Here is a 16,537-nt window from a genome sequence, read left to right on the forward strand (position 1 = left end):
ATGAGGAGTAATCAACTCACAGGATAATGCAAAAGGATCTACAAATAGGTCTCCCATTGCACAGCATTTTGGTCCATTTCAGGACTTTCAAGCCGCAGGCTCCTGTGTGAGCTGAACGAATGGCTTGCAATCACCCCTGCAGACGCTTTCCCCCTGCGTCAACCCGGTTTTGCACAACTGCAACATCTAAATAAGCTAAAACACGAGCCTTGTCGATCCCGATTCTCTTAAGCTGCTCTTCAAAACGTGGTTCTCACGACTGAAACCAGAGAGAAAACTAAACAAGTTCACACGTCCCAAGGGCTTGGCTACTCGGCACTCCCTAGTTCAAGCTGCTAGTTCAGGCTGACGGCTTCCTCGTGAAATGGAGCAGGCCCCTGGCACGGCGAATCGACAGAGTCCCAGGAACATCATCGCACTGTCCAGGCTGGGGAGGACACAGATCCGGAGGAGAGGGTCTTTCTTTCCTGCGCTTCGGAGGAAACAGAGAAGCAGCTGCTCCATGCGAGTCGGAACCTGGACTCCGCTCGGGCCCTGCCTGGGGAGGCCGGCCGGGGTCACTGGGGGTCGGGCGTCGGCTTCGGGGAGGGGGCGGATGTCACCACGACGGTGGAGACGGGCTTGGGCGAGCCGGCGGCGGTGCGCTGCTGCAGCTGCTGGGCCGGCACCGTCTGGATCCGGACCTGACGGGAGAGAGCAAGCAAAGAGCACGGGCTGAGCCGGGCCTGAGGCTGACGGACCGAGACCCAGAGGGACCGTACTCCGACATGAGCACCGAACGGGACATGTAAAACGAACAGTCCACTACATTACTGAACAAAACGTCTAGCAGAGCCGGTCAACATGACATCAGAGGGTCGAGGCAAACGAGACGACTCTCCAGACAGCTCGTTCCTACTCGTCGCGCCGAGCAGTGAGGCGTCTCCCCTGTGGCGCTGCCCCACGATGCCCCACTGCAGCATGAGGAACAAGCGGCGGCTCGGGGGCTGACCTGGGCGGCCTGGCCCTGCTGCTGCAGCTGCTGGAGCTGCTGCGCCGTGACGAAGCTGACGGGCTTGTTCCCCGCGATCAGCTTGGTCCCCGCGGGCATGGTGGTCAGGATGATGTTCCGGCCCAGGCCGCTGATGCTGCGGACAACAGGACGGCCGTCAGCGGCGAGAGGGACACACATGGACAGACACCCCCCCCCCCAGAATCCTTCAGACGCATCGGTACAGCGCGCACACTAATAGCTGGATTTACAGACACGAGGAGGACGGCCATGAATGCAAAGCAAGAAAGCCCCTGTCCCGTGTTCAGTGGCGCCATACCGCCATACATAGTGACTGGACACCCGCGCTTTTACTGGAACTGATGCGACTCCTGTGCCCGCGCCCTTACTCTCCCTCTTCACGCCTCAGGCCTGCTGACCAGATCTACTGTGACAGCTCTACAACAGCCTAGCCTGGAGCTGTCCAGGCGCAGAGTGGGCATGTGGGCTCTCTCGAGCTCTCTGCTCCACCCAGACCCTGGCAGCCAGGCAGCAGGCCCGACGCCCAGAGGCTTCGACGGCGCAGCCCGGGATGGCCAGGAGGCCGAGATGACAGGCAGAGGGCACGCCGGGCTGTGAGGAGGGGCACCGAGCGGGCCCCGGCGGCGGCGCGGGACTGACTTGGTGCCGATGCTCCCCTTCAGGATGGGCGCGGTCACCATGCTCTTGCGCGGCTGACTCAGGACGGACAGCGGGACGGTGATGCGAGCCGGCAGCTTCCCCTGAGAGACGGAGAGACGGAAAGTCATGGAACACCTTGGTGAGCAGCCTTCAGGAGCCCATGGGGTGGCTCTGCAACACTGCTCAGTGACACGGAGGGGAGGCAATTAAACGAAGGCGGACGTTAGGATCCCGTTAAAAGTGAGGTCATCTTAAAATCAGACATCAGTAAGGCCTCCCCTCACCCCTCTCCCCAGGCTCTGCGCCCCCGAGGCGCAGCTCGACCTGGCCTGGAGACAGACACCGATTCACCTGCTGAAGGAAGTGGCAGCGTGGAGCCGCCCCAGGGCGAACAGCAGGGAGAGCCGTACTCTCACCGGGGAGGGTCTTACCGGCTGCGTGCTGGACACCACGGTGGCGCTGACGGGCACCTGGCGGACAGTGGCCGTCCCCGTGCCCAGGGACAGGGGCGCGCCCGTCACGGCCGAGCCCACGGTCACCCCCTTGGCCCCCGCCACGCCCCCGGTGGCGATGGTGACGGTGGCGGCGCCCGAGGAGACGGCCGGTGTGGGCTTGGCGCCGGCGGCGGAGGTGGCGACGGCGATGGCCTGGCCGGGCTTCTGCGGGATGACGCCCAGGCCGGGCATGATGCGGATGGTGGCGGCCGGCTTGGAGTCCGAGGAGGAGATGGCCGACAGGCTCTTGGCCTTCTGCTCCGCCATGCTGACGGCCAGCGCGGGCATCAGCCGGATGGCCGTGTCTCCGGCAGCTTTGATCTCCGGGTGCATTTTCACCAGGGTGGTGGCGCCGCCCGCGGCCATGGTGGGGGCGCTGCAGGTCTTGATGGCTGGCGAGTCTGCGGAGGAGGAGGAGGTGGAGGAGGAGGCAGGCGAGGGCGTGACGTGCAGCGTGGCAGAGATGCTCTTGCCCCCGGCCGCGGCCGCGTTCAGCACGTCGGGCGTGAGCTTGACGGTGGCCATGGGGGACTTGGTGAGGGTGGCCATCATGTCCGGCGTGATGCGCAGCACCGTCTGGCCCTTGGCGTCCGTGGTGATGGAGGAGGGGGGCAGCCGCAGCACGTCCTTGCCCTGGATGCGCAGGTTGGTGGCCGTCAGCGGGATGCCGGCGCCGGGCTGGGACTTCATGCCCAGCTGCCCTGTGATCGCCACCTGTGAGCCGCGGCAGAGAGACGGGGAGGGGGGACAGACAGGAAGAGTGCTTCAGAGGAAGAGCTCCCCCTGCAGAGCCAAGCAGCAGATTCCACTCGCTCCGAGTCGTCAGGACGGGCGCAGCAACGCAAAGCGACGCCGACTAAACGACGGCACGACCCCGCGGGGGAGCGACGCGCCGCTGCCCACCTGCTTGATGATGTTCTGCCCGGTGACGCTCTGCAGCAGCGTGGTGGCCGCGGGGGCTGAGGCAGCAGGGCTCCCCGGGGGACCCCCCGCCGGAGGCTTGGCCACTGTGACGGCAGAAGCCAGTCCAGCGACGGTGAGGCCAGCCTGGCCGCGGGACGCCTGCACCTGCACTGGACTGCTGCCAGACTGCGTCCTGAGGGGCACCGTCACCACGGTCTGCTCCCGGAGGGGGGGCACCAGGGAGACAGGGGCAGAATAAGTGAGGGGGGAAGAGGGATGGAGAAAAAAGGCAACAGATTATGAGGGGCCTTCACATTTTGGGGGTTTACATTATAAAATGGTTTAGATTCCATGATAAAATTCCATGTATGCATCGGTTTTATCGGGAAAACACTTGACAGACTGGGAAATTCTATGGGAAGAATCGGTTAAACCAGTGAACAATAAAAAAACAAACCCAAAAACAATAACCCAACCATACAAGAACAAAAACACAACTCTTAAACTCAAAACAAGGCTTTTGAGGAACTGCGGGAATGAAAGGCAAGTTCAGCAGGTTCTGATAGTGTCATCCGGCAACCCTTAGTTTGAATAACAAATAAGGTGAAACGGACACAGCGGTGTGACTGAGATTTGACACCTGTGATACGATGGTGGTGAAACCATGTCAACCTGTTCTGTTATTGACACCTCTTCCTGGTTTAACCTGGAAAGAGAATGGTGCTCCTTTCAACAGACATAACAACGGGCAACGTCAAGGCTAGAAACAAACATGCAGAGATACACACTGCTTCTATGAATGGGCGGCACAGTGACGCAGTGGTCCGCAGCGCTGGGGCCCTGGGTTCAGCTCCTGGAGTGCTCTCTTGGTGGAGTTTGCATGTTCTCACGGTATTCACCTGGGTTTCCTCCCAAGTCCAAAGCTGTACTGGTCGGTCAATTGCCTTGTGGAAGACCTGACCCTGGTGTGAGTGTGTGTCTGTGTCTGTGTCTGTGTGTGCCCTGCGATGGACTGTCCGGTCCAGGGTCTATTCTGACTTGTGCCAGGCTCTGGGATAGGCCCCTCTGATCATGAATGGGATAAATCGGTTGAAAATGGATGGGTGGATATTGATACTGAGAAGATTTTTTACAGTGTTGAGAGAAATCTTAGAAGCCCTGCCTAGACTGATCTGCTTTCTCATCTATTTTAGACCTAAAAATGTAATTAGTTGTAAATTCCTTCATTTATTTATTCATCTTATTTAAAGATGAAGATAACGGATTAAAGACATAACATAAGGGCATGACTGGAGTATGTCATCAACAAAATGATCCATCAGTAAATGTCCTCATGTGAATACATTTGTGAACCAAGCCAAACCCAGCCCTTGTTTACCCAATTTAACCGCCTGATTCAAACTTACTCTTTCACAGATTTTTTTCTACTTCAGACACGAGGGAGTCTAACAAAAACTGAGCTAGTAAAGCCCTTGTGGCTGGTTAAAACAAGACCAGCTTCGACTATACAAGGATACCGTGGCAAGAAATCGTCACCCCCACTCCCATCCCTTTCCTTTCACAGATCTGCCAAAAGCAAATTTTGCCTCTTTCAAAACAGCAACCTAAAGAGCGCATCAAAGGGCTTTCTTAAAGCACGCGACACATGCGTGTGAAACGACACAGAACTAAACAAACGGAGCTGGGCAGCAATGTATAAAGTGAGCAAAATACACGACATACTAGTCGACTCCCTGGCTTGTCTTTGATAGTAACACAGACGTGTGGACATGAAGCCCTCACCACAGGCGCATTTCAAACTCCTCCCCAGCTGCAGCGGGAAACACTTCCGTTTGCAGACGCCTCACGAGGCGCGCGCCAGCTGCCCACACTGCCCACACTGCCCACACTGCCCACACTGCCCACCCGCTCCGGGAAGCTGCTGGACTCTCCCTCGCAGACGGTAAAAGAGAAACCCGCCGCACGGCGGGCACTCACCTGGGCGAGACCCTTGGTGTGCGCCACCGAGACGGGCAGCCGGAGTGGGTGCTGTGCTGGGTGCACCAGCGCCGCCTGCTGGGCCCCGGGGGAGCCGGGCAGGCCAGGCTGAGCGGTGACCACGCGCACCTGGGGCAGGGCGCCCGCACCGGCGTGGGCCACCACCCGAGCGGCTGGCGGCGGGGCGGGGGGCTGGGGGCCCTGCGAGGCCGGCTGGCTGGCCGACAGGAGGGTGCCCAGCTGGGGCATGGAGGGCGGGGACACCAGGAGGACGCTGCAGGAGGGAGACGGGGACAGGCGACCGTCAGCTGTGCAGTGATCTGCATTGTTTTTTTTAAGTCGTGTGTTATTGAACTTGAGCAGGCGGCTGCGTCGGCACACCTGGGCTGCAGAGGAACAAGTACAGGTTTATTCCAGCCGAAAGGAGAAGAAAAGAAACACAGCAAGGGCTCTTTTTCACAGCGAGCTCTCTACAGCTGGATAAGCACCGGGAAAAAAAAAACGGAATGAAAATGCAAGCAGGAACGAAAGCCGACCTTGGGCTGGGTTTGACCGTGTCCGGGCCGGCCCCAGACTTCGTGGGGGTGCTGGAGGAGGGCAGCGAGGGCGATCTGGGGGTGCCCGGGAGGACTGGGCTGGGAGTGGTAGGTGTCGGGGGCAGGGAGGTCGCAGGCACAGCTGCAGGCTCCAAGCCGAGGATCTGGCCGGGCTCTCCCGCTCCGGGGGTCTTCAATCCTGCCTCCTTAGCGCTCGCTTTCTGGAACACAGCACACATCTCGCTCGCTGGCACGCCCATCGCCCCTCACCACCGTCAGGATTCAAGGAGCACAGCACACAATCCCTCACTCTGCTGTACGCGGGCTGGCATCCTGCCTTTTTACGCACCAAACAATACCTCATTCTTTCACTTAACATGGCTCTGTAATGCAGCAGGGTCTCGACATCTACGAATTTAACATTCGAGAATTCGCTTATTGGCTCCTCAGTCTGTCCGACAGGCTCTTTCAAATTAGCGGCGCATCAGACGAGGATCGTGAGAGCAGTCTAGTGTGAGCGAGTCTCTACAAGTCTGTGATTACTGTTGTTTTAGTTGATCAACTTCATTTTCATTAACATAAAGCCAGCGCATTAGCACTTTAATCATCACACAAGGGAGGAATGCTTGTGTCTGTTTTGGCCATACGGTAAAGGGGTGGACTTGGTTATATGGGGATTTGGCTATTCGAGGCACCAAACCTTCACACAAGTCCAGACCCTCCTGCAATTAATTGCAAACTACTGTGTTTTCTAGTAAGCTGTCCAGTACTATAATGGACAATACTGCCGAATGATATCTTACCATACTGAACTGTAGTCCAGTACATTCAACTGAACTATATAATTAGGCAGTTAATTAAGTTCACTTTCCGACTACACAGTGCAATGAACTGAAAGCACAGTACCACTGCACGGTGTGGCCTACACTGCCCTCTCCTGTGCTGTGGATACACAGGCCGTCACTCACGAGCTTGGGTGCTGGTTTAGGCTTCTGCTGCAGAGCCTTCTTGGCCTTCGCCGCTGCCGCCTGGGCCTGATGGATCCGCTCTGGGGGGAAAGACACAGGGGTCAAAGACGCCATCAGCTGTCACCACCCTGGGAAGCACTCCGGGACAGCCCGGCATCCCAGACGAGCACCCAGGGCAGGCCGAGATGGACACCCCTCACCGCTGACGTCATCCGGAGGCCCAGACTGTTTCTTTACCACATCTTTGTCTCACACAGCTCTTTTTAAAGCCTGGATTTTGAGACTTTGTTTTTGGTATCTGGAAGACACTGAACTTCCTTCCATATAGAAAAGAGCACTGTCTATTTCAAAGAAAACTGCAGATGTGTGCAGTGAGCTCTGCTGCGTGTGAATTAGTGTGCTGTGAGCTCTGCTGTGAGTGTATTAGTGTGCAGTGAGCTCTGCTGTGTGTAAATTAGTGTGCTGTGAGCTCTGCTGTGAGCTGTGCTGTGTGTGTATTAGTGTGCTGTGAGTCTATAAGTGTGCAGTGAGCTCTGCTGTATGTGAATTAGTGTATTAGGCGAGACACTCTCTACTGACCGAACTCCTCCTGGCTGCGGTCTCGGTGCAGGTAGATCCACAGCTTGCGTCCAATGTCGTACTTCACACAGGGGTCCTTCTCGTAGTGCAGTCGATCCAGAGCCCCGCTCACCACTGTGTTCACCTGCACATGAGCATGAGGGCCTGTTAGACCGGCACACACATGCTGATCTAAGCGATTCAACGCACACAAACTGTCTGACCCAAAACACACACCAGTTTACAGATCTAGCTCACTCACTGAGTGTTACAGGACGTGTGCGCCGACAGATCTATTGGCACACGCTGACTGACTTTCCCTGCATGTCTTCCCGCCGGTCAGTCACAACCTCGGCGTGTCGGCGAATCCCTCCCAGGAGGCGTGCCGGCGTGTCAGCAGACTGGCGTCTAGCCGACTCACACTGACCTGCCCGTGGATCCGCGGGACGTACCTGGGCGCTGGTGACATCGGGGGCGAGGAACTGGGAGTCCTTGAGCAGCTCACAGATCTCGGCTCGTGTCCCCTCGCCGTTGGGCAGCCGGGCTGCGGCGTCGCGCACTGGGGTCGTGGAGAGAACCTCTCTGTCACACACCCTGAACGTGACAACTCCCACTCGCTGTCAGCGCTGCCGCACAGCTTAGACCAAGTGATTTAATTCAAAACAGAAATAAACAGCCTAGACAGACCGGCACGTGGAAGGTTTATATCACTTCCTGTAGCGCACGAGAACAAAACTCCTACTCCTCACGGGCATCGTTCCGCTGATGACCTCCCCCTGACCCCCCCGACCCCCATCTTACCGAGGGAGAGGATGGTGACGTAGGCCGGCCGGTCGGAGCGCAGCAGGGAATGCTCCCGCGCCTTGTTGAGGGACGTCTCCTTGTCGAACACCCCCTTCACCGGCCCCACCACGGACTCGAACCCGTGCATCCGGAAGGTGAAGGCCCTGTGCGGCTGGTCGTAGCGCTGCTGCTCCTGGGGGGGGGGGAGACACAGGCCCAGACTGAGCTCCCGCCACAGCCCGGGGGCAGCTACAGCCCTGCCCGCTGCCCCACCTCGCCCCCTGACCTCACGCCCTCGCTCACGGACGGGCCCCTGCTCACCTGCTCCTGGAACACCTGCCTCTCCTCGCCCGTGCTGGGCCTCACCACGTAGTCCGTCCACCTGCGGAGACCGGACAGGGAAACTCAGCCCACGGGAAGACAGGAGCAGGAGAGGGGCAGGCGGCGCAGAGGGAGGGAGGAAAGGGAGGAAGGACGGGGCAGACTCACACTCTCGGCGTGGGTGGGGTCATCTCTGCCGGCTCCTCGCTCTCCGGCTTCAACAGAAAGGAAGATCCGACAAAATCAGAACCGAAGCGACGGGGGCACTATACTGTAAAACGGCGCCGTCCTTCAGATGAGACGTAAAACCGAGGTCCTGACTCTCTGAGGTCATTAACAATCCCGGGGTGTCTCTCGAGAAGAGTAGGGGTGTTACCCCAATGTCCTGGCCAAATCTCCCCCTGGCCTTTACCCATCATGGCCTCCTAATAAACCCCATTTATAACAATAATAGAACTCTTCTGCAGTTTATACAGACTCCAAAACTGATACTCCCAGTGCACAGCAAATAATTGCTCCAAAAGAATATGCCTGGTCAGCAGCTACCAGCCATGAGCTCATAATTAAAACTCCTCCCATTAACCAAGTAAAAGCCCTGAACTCCAATAATGACCCTGTTCTCGCACACAAGCCCGTTACCCTGAAGACCCTGGCAGAGGCCTGAAGGTTCAACTGGGACGAGCGCACTCAGGTGTGGGCCAGGTAGCCAGGGGGTGCAGTTCAGGGAGGTCCGTCTCACCACGTACCTTGATGACCACCTGGTCCTTTGTCTCCAGCCACAGCTGACAGAGGGCATTCAGGTCCTTCTCGCAGTCCTGACTGGGGCCTGAGAGAGAAGAGCAAAATACCAGACCTATGCAACAGCTGGAGAATCCCACTAACATTTCACTGGAAATAAACTCTACACGTCAAACATGCACAGGTATATTGCTGTTTGCAGGCGCCAGACAAGAGGAAGTCTTACTGATCCACTTCCAGTGCTGAGAGCGCTCTTGGAATTCCACTGAAGGAGAGAACCCGGCCGGTAGACACAGCACGCCAGCTGAGGAGAGACACAGAGGAGCTTCATGAGTGCGACACTTGTCCGTGTCCCTGGGTCCGCCTCTCCCTCTCATTATCATCCACTCCCTGCTGATGACTGCCACATCCCACATATCCCACATACTGTACAACACAAAGAGACAGGTCAGCGTGGGAGCAGAGCAGACTGAATAATAACCAGTTTTAGACATTAGAATTCCTTTTAGAGAGAGGACTGGTCCACACCCGATTCCCATGTGTGAATCTCCAATAATGGGGAGTATGATTTTTTCTCGGAATTTACGTGTCTGCGTGTCTTTCAGGGCGGGCAAGTTTCCTGAATAATATGCCTCTGAAAAAGATGGCCTCCTTTAAATGAACCACATCTTATTTGATACAGAAATAACAAATGAAAACGTTCACAGGATGATATTTTTATAAAGTTTCTGCTCTCCTGGTAAGGATGTTTTTTTTTGCATATGCACTCCATTCTTGTGAAATGATAATGATGTTTCCGTTTGGACATCGCTAACTGCACGAAAGGACTACGGTGGCTCACTGGTACACGCTGGACTGCGATGGGCAATCCTGGTGTGTGAATCCATCTGCTCATTCCAACCACTCACATCAGCTCACACCCTTCTGCAAGCAGTCCGCCACCCCATGTCTGCACACTGCTTTCACTTCATCTAAAAATGGTCCTCAAAAAGTACACTGTTTTACAAGAGGGAGGCTACACAGGCGCGTGCTGTTCAAGGAGTCGCTCCAGATGAAACCGTCTGCGCACTGTGACACAGGCAGACTCACCCTTGCTCTCTCCTGCCAAGAAGTGCAGCGCAGGCAACACCAGGTCAGACCAGCAGGGGGCACCGGAGAACCACGGATTGAGGGTGCTGGCAGGGGAGGCCTGCCACTGTTGCACCCTCTCCTCCAGCTGCAAGAGGGAACCAGAGACCACCAGTCACTCTGTGCTGTACCTCAGTACAGTCAGTCTCCCAGTACAGTACTTCAGTACAGTCAGTCTCCCAGTACAGTACAGTCTCTCAGTACAGTACCTCAGTACAGTCAGTCTCCCAGTACAGTACTTCAGTACAGTCAGTCTCCCAGTACAATCAGTCTCCCAGTACAGTCAGTCTCCCAGTACAGTACTTCAGTACAGTCAGTCTCCCAGTACAGTCAGTCTCTCAATACAGTACAGTCTCTCAGTCTCCCAGTACAGTACTTCTGTACAGTACAGTCTCTCAGTACAGTCAGTCTCTCAGTGCTGAACCTCAGTACAGTCTCTCAGTAGAGTCAGTCTCTCGGTACAGTCAGTCTCTTGGCACCGCAGGGTGGGCACGAGAGCAACAGGGCGCTCTCCAGCGGCGATCCTACCGTGGCGACGCTGGCCTGCCCCTCCAGGCGCAGGATGTCCTCCAGCAGGGTGAAGAAGCAGGCGGTGATCTCCTCCACCTGCGCCGGGCTGCTGTGCACCTCCTCCACCGGCCTGCGGAGGAAGACCAGGTCATGATCTGGGACAACAGGCTTGGAGACAAAATTATATTCGTTTTATATATATTATATTATATCAGTGAGCGGCTTCATGGGTGATCAGCACAGGGATCTTTAATCATCTCAAGGGAGAGAGGTCATGATGAAACATGGGAAGGAAGCTCGCCAGCCCTCAGGCTCAGTGTGAGCCAGAGGATGAGCCCTGTTTTACAGAGCGCTCACTGTCGGCGTGAGGACACGGAAACATCCGCAGGGGAAGTCCGGTACGGGACAGGTGCACGAGTGACCCCTGGGACAAGCACGGCAGCACTGTTTCATACAGAGCGGCTCAGTGCAGGTTGAGTAGGCACCATTTTCCCCTCATTTTCAGACGTCCTCTTAAAGGTTAGCAGGAGAGCAGGAATCACAGGCAGGGAGAGACGGACTCGCGGAGGAGCAAGCCAGCGGAGGCGAGCCGAGAGAGAGCAGGGCCAGGGAGGGGGGGACACGGCGGAGTCCCGGCACTCACTCCTCCTTCACGCCAGCCAGGGGGGCAGCGGGGGGCTCCGGGGAGACGACGGCCACGGTGGCCGCCGCAGCAGCCGCTGGGGGGGCGTCGGGGGGCCCCAGGACATCACATGGGTCCTCCGGCTCCATCTTGACCGGCCTCATCTTCTTCTTCCTCTTCTCCTCCCTCGCCTTCTTCTTGGGCACCCCGAGGTCGACCAGAGCTGCAGAAAGCACGAGGTTTAACGTTAGGAGACCACCTTAAAAAGTACGCATTTTTTTAATAAAAAAATTATGAAGGCGTAGAAGAAAAGAAAAAAAACGATTCTACTAGAATTAAAACCTGAAGTCTCAGGCTCCAGGACCCGGAACGGGGGAGAGCACACTCACCCATGATCGAGCCCTTCCGGCCCGCACTGACTCGTGACACAATGTCACTTAGACTGAGGTCCGAGGTCAGCAGGTCCGGGCGATCCTGCACAGAAACAAAGAACAGAGGCTCTGGACCAGGTGTGCGCGAGCCACCTGTTTCAGGTGTGTGTGTGTGTGTGTGACTGTGAGCCAGCGTGGCGGCAGGCCTTGCACGACTCACAGGCTGGTGCCTCCTCTTCTCTCGGTGCCGCCTCAGCATGGCCCGCAGGTCCTTCTCCGTCAGCTCGGGCTTGTCTGGGGAGACAAACGACACACCGCCCATCCAGGCCTCCACACGCGGAAATGTATCACCGGATAAGATACCAAAACAGAGTTACTCAAGGGCTCTGCACTTCCACCTCAGAGATTCCTGCCTGTATGTGTGTAGTGAGCTTGCGGTGGATTGCTGCTTCAGCAGCGCTGTGCCAAGTGTCTTGTAAGACAACCCACAAGACAGGCCGTGCTGAATTCCCGTAACTCGTCTGTGGCCCCGGTCACATGGAGAGCACCAGCGCCTACAACAACGCTGAACACCATTTCCCGAGAGTGGAACTCCGGCGCGGAGCGGCGCACCTGCACTTACAGCCCCTTCAAGGCGTCCTGCGCGTGCCCGAGGAAAAAATGGCAAGCAAAGAAGACAAAGATCTCCCGCCGCGGAGGCGTGACCAGGACAGGACACCAGAGACGGGACAGCGCGAGCAGACGGACGGAGAGGGGGCCCGAGAGCAGCTCTGACCTGCGGTCTTCATGTCCTGCGTGAAGAGGCTGGGCAGCACCCTGAGGGCCACGGGCTGGCTGGGAGAGGGCGGCAGCAGGGAGGCCGGCAGCCACGAGCCCAGGTCTGCGCAGACGGACAGAGGGACAGAGGGACAGAGGGGAGTGAAGCTCGGGTCGGCGGGCCCCGGCGCGTGTGGCGGCCGCAGCGCGGGGGCGGGGCTCACCGTCGTCCTCCGAGGACACGCCGCCGTCTCCGCACTCGCTCTTCACCTCCCGCAGGATGCGCAGCACCCGCCTGCGGGCCCGCCGCTCCCTCTCCTCGCCGCGCGCCGAGGGCGACGGCCGCCGCCGCTTCAGGACCAGGTCCGGACCGCCGCGCCGGGCCCGGTCCAGCAGCTCCTGAGCCCGGCGCAGAAACAACAAACACGCGCGCCGTCAGGGAAGGGCGAGCTCTCCGACAGCGCCCCGACGGAGAAACAGGCTGAGGGGAAGGAAGCTGGGACCCCGACTCGCATCTCCAGATATGGGAGAGCCGGGAGAGCCTGCCAGCCTGCAGTGAGGTCTGGCTCCTCACCAGCTTCTACTGAGGGGCCTGACAGGGCAGGGCTCGAGGGACGCCTCTGCTGTTCTCCCTTTCCCGCCGGGCAGCAGCGAGGGACAGGGGCCCCTGGCAGGACGCTCCTGTTGCAGCCCTGGACAAGGTACTGCACCTCTCAACTGCCCGACAGTGCAAAGGATCCACGCCACCGTGAGTGAAGCTGGGCTGTGCGCTGACCTGTGCGCTGGTGAAATGAAGGATGACGTGTGTACATGTGGGCCGTAACCGAGGCAGAGCCGCACGGAGAACAGTACCTTCCTGGAGACGAGGATCTGCTTGAGCAGCCGGTGGTAGTGCTGCTGCTGGGAGTAGAGGCAGCGCTTCCTCTGCGACTTGGCCACCAGCTGCCTGTACTTCACCACCTCCGGGTTAAAGTAGCCATCTGGGTAGGACAGGGTGAGGGCGTCAGTGCGCGTTCGCAGACCCCCCCAGACCACCCCGCGCGTCTGAGAGACGCGCCCCGAGGGCAGGAGTATGATCGCTGATTATTCCACTGCTGTAAGCTGCAACTCCAGGTGTGCAGCGCAAACAGTTTGTAACGGAACGTTATAACTAGAGCGTTTACAGGTCTTTTTGCAGGAACCTTTGTTTTATTTTGCGTAGCTCTGGAACAGCAATAACATCTAAATATATCTCCTCTGGGGGAAATGTACTTATTGTTTTGAAATGGAATACAACTGGGATATTCCTCTTCTTTCAAATGAAAACATTTCCAACATGTGGACTCTGATATCAAGAATGTGTAGCTGTCTTGTCTGGTATCTCTGTATTTTTGCCACGATGCGTTTTGCCCATGAAGACTGTGGAAATGTCAGTTCTCCCATCTCAGTGACAGGTGGATTTTCCCCGTATGCTTGTCTTTAGAGTAGCCTGCCCCCCGCCACCCTAAAGAAAAATTCTCGAAATGTCAGACCTGAGCTACAGTATGTGGTGCACAAGACCAATCATGACCACAGCGTCCCGTGTAACAACCCGAAACCATTTAATCCTCTAAATGTCACAGCTCTAAATGCAATTTCAGCACGTCCACCACACTACATTAGCAAACATAAGCAAACATTAGCATCTCCTGTCCCAGGGGTACCAGGGTGCCACAGCCCCACACCTGTTAGAATAGCTGACAAATTAAACCTGATGACCTTTCTGAAGACCCTTTCTGAAGATCTGTCCCACAAACCTGCACTGCAAAGGCCCCGCTTAGAAGGTCTTTTAAGGAGTCTTTCCCTCTTCAGCTCTCTCCCTCCCTTCTAATCCCACTTCCTCTCCGATTTCACAGGCATATCTCTGCCCACCCTTCTCGTGCCCTCAGACTCCGGGGGGTGGTACGGGCCGGGAGGGGCTCACCTCGGAAGAGCTTCTGGGCGAGATGCAAGGGGTTTCCGAAGCGGAAGTTCTGGTTGCCGAAGAGGTCGGCGAGCACGCCGTCCTGCAGGGCGGCGCTGTCCTCGGGGAAGTGGGGCAGGAGCTGGCGCAGCCGCTGCCGCTGGGCGTCCGTCAGCACGTGGTGCCAGGTGCTGTCGCTCACGACGGAGAAGAAGATCTCTGGCTGGACACCAGAAACGGGAACAGGTCACGGGCTGTAAGGGCACCCCGCGGCCCGCTCCCCACCCCACACCCCACTATCTCCTATACGTTAAACCTGTGAGTTGCCTTCTGTCGTCAGTTAAAGCTCGTAGAAATCTTCAAGACGTAACTAAACACAGTCCAACAGATCAGGGCTCTTCTGTTCCGCCTCTGCTGGGCAGAAGGCCTGCAGGGTGAATATGGACTTCGAAGAGGGACAACCTGAGGCAAGGTAATCCTCGTGGACACTGGACGTGAAGGAGACAGAGCCAGCTGGAACACTGCCCCAGAGGGGAGCAGAGCTCGGCAGCCCTGTTGCAGGCATGTGAGCACGACAGAAGACCGGGGATGGAGGGTTAGAGTGTTCACTGCAGGGCGTTGATTACAGTTACAGTACAGCATCACCCATCGTCACATTTTCATCAGGGATTTTCTAGTACCATCCACATACTCACAACTGGTGAGATCAGTTGATTCTACAATGACAAAACATGGTCAGCCTTGTGTATTCTATTTATGTTATAAAAGCTTAAGTCTCCTCTTAGCGGTCATTTGCTGATACTCAATCAAGTTTAGTTTTCCATTCTACACGTCCATGAGCCCTGGTTTGATTCCGGCTGCTACTTTTCTCTGTGTAACTATGAATTCTTGGGGAGACGTCCCTCTCTCCATCCATTTTCCCCCGTTATCCTCCCTTCCTGGAAAACTCACGTCCTCCAGCAGGTCCTCTGGGAGACTGACGCGGGTGTTTCCCAGCATGCACTCCTCCATGATGCGCCCATCGCCGCCCTGCCCCGAGTCCAGCGGGTCTGTGAGCATGTGATCCAGCGCGTCCATTCTGCAGGCACCGCCTGAAGCACGCTGCCTACCGGACACAAGCACAGCCACTCCCTGACACATTTGATCACTTAGTTAAAACGATCCAATTAACCAGCTGCATTTGGATTCACACCGATTTATTCCTGTACACCATTAATGGGCACCACTACCACCTGAGCAGCAGTCCTGCAGTTCACACCTTTCAGCTAGGCCAGGGTGTCATATATAAATGCACGTGTGATCTGGGTTCTTATCCAGATGAAAGAGCTCAATGAAGTTAAACCAAGAGGATGAATTAAATACAGCCCTTGCGCTACCGAGAGAGCAGCACAATAATCCAGTCTCATCATTACCATTCAATAAATCTACAGAAGACAGGATGAGATAAAAGAACAATATTACAAATATACATTTGAGTTCACTTCGGTAAGTACCTCAGTTAAAACGCTTGGAAAAGACTACCGCAACATAAAGAAATATCATCTATATTAATTTAACGTTTTGCTACAAGAGCTATCTGTCCTCACAGTATTATAACCTGTATTTACACATAAATAGATGCTTGTGCGCGTGTTAGAATAATAATGTTTAAAACCAACTATTAATTATGTGAGACTTAAATCAGGTGTTACTACGATGTACCCGAGTACATTTAGAACCACAAATGTGTAGGATTCATTTTAGTATTAAATTCAGAGTACATGTTACCTTAAAAATACTCAAATCCAGCTGGGTAAACAGTACCACAACAGCATCAACACTGCTAATGATATCATAAAGCGAAAAAATGAATATATTCCACTACGTTACGATTGTGACAATACAGTTATTTCTAAGCAAACAGCACTGGAACCACAATTAATATTTGCATTTCGTATTTTAATAATCCGGTGTAGTCATTACTTTATTTCTGTATTTGAAGGTCCGTATGAGCCAGTTTGTCAACTGTGCTTTTCCAGTCTGCCCTCGTTACCTTTTTCAAATATCATTATCTCCCTGACACAATCACCCTCCTACCCCAGATGTTTTCACACATAACTAATACACATGTAAATCACGTTAAATACGAAAAAAATAAGTAAAGTTTGCTTTGATTACCTTTTGTCTTGGAAATGAAAACACAAAAACAGACACACCAAGGAGAGCCGGAACGAAAACAGAGACGGACTTCCGTTCCGTCAGCAAACTTTGTCCCCCGGATGAAAACACTTTGTATTTTCAGTCCGACCTGATGTACAGGC

General features: G+C 55.7%; 1 protein-coding gene across 1 annotated transcript; it reads right to left on the bottom strand.

The window, feature by feature from the left end:
- Nucleotides 1-411: 411 nt before the first annotated feature.
- nfrkb (nuclear factor related to kappaB binding protein) lies at nucleotides 412-16,513 on the bottom strand. The gene is made up of 26 exons (XM_088620239.1): nucleotides 16,395-16,513; nucleotides 15,189-15,342; nucleotides 14,259-14,460; nucleotides 13,169-13,296; nucleotides 12,541-12,715; nucleotides 12,336-12,440; nucleotides 11,781-11,854; nucleotides 11,579-11,663; nucleotides 11,211-11,412; nucleotides 10,586-10,697; nucleotides 10,019-10,145; nucleotides 9,156-9,233; nucleotides 8,938-9,017; nucleotides 8,360-8,406; nucleotides 8,192-8,252; nucleotides 7,889-8,063; nucleotides 7,540-7,646; nucleotides 7,109-7,232; nucleotides 6,530-6,609; nucleotides 5,562-5,782; nucleotides 5,026-5,299; nucleotides 3,049-3,264; nucleotides 2,083-2,859; nucleotides 1,652-1,752; nucleotides 992-1,127; nucleotides 412-683 (listed from the first exon to the last, which is right to left on the bottom strand). Exons 2-26 carry the CDS (start codon nucleotides 15,312-15,314, stop codon nucleotides 558-560), a joined length of 3,939 nt encoding a protein of 1,312 aa, XP_088476365.1. The 5' UTR covers nucleotides 15,315-15,342; nucleotides 16,395-16,513; the 3' UTR covers nucleotides 412-557.
- Nucleotides 16,514-16,537: the final 24 nt, after the last annotated feature.

The sequence above is a fragment of the Lepisosteus platostomus genome, chromosome 25, assembly GCF_059453375.1.
Source record: "Lepisosteus platostomus isolate fLepPlt1 chromosome 25, fLepPlt1.hap1, whole genome shotgun sequence".
NCBI classification, from domain to species: domain Eukaryota; kingdom Metazoa; phylum Chordata; class Actinopteri; order Semionotiformes; family Lepisosteidae; genus Lepisosteus; species Lepisosteus platostomus.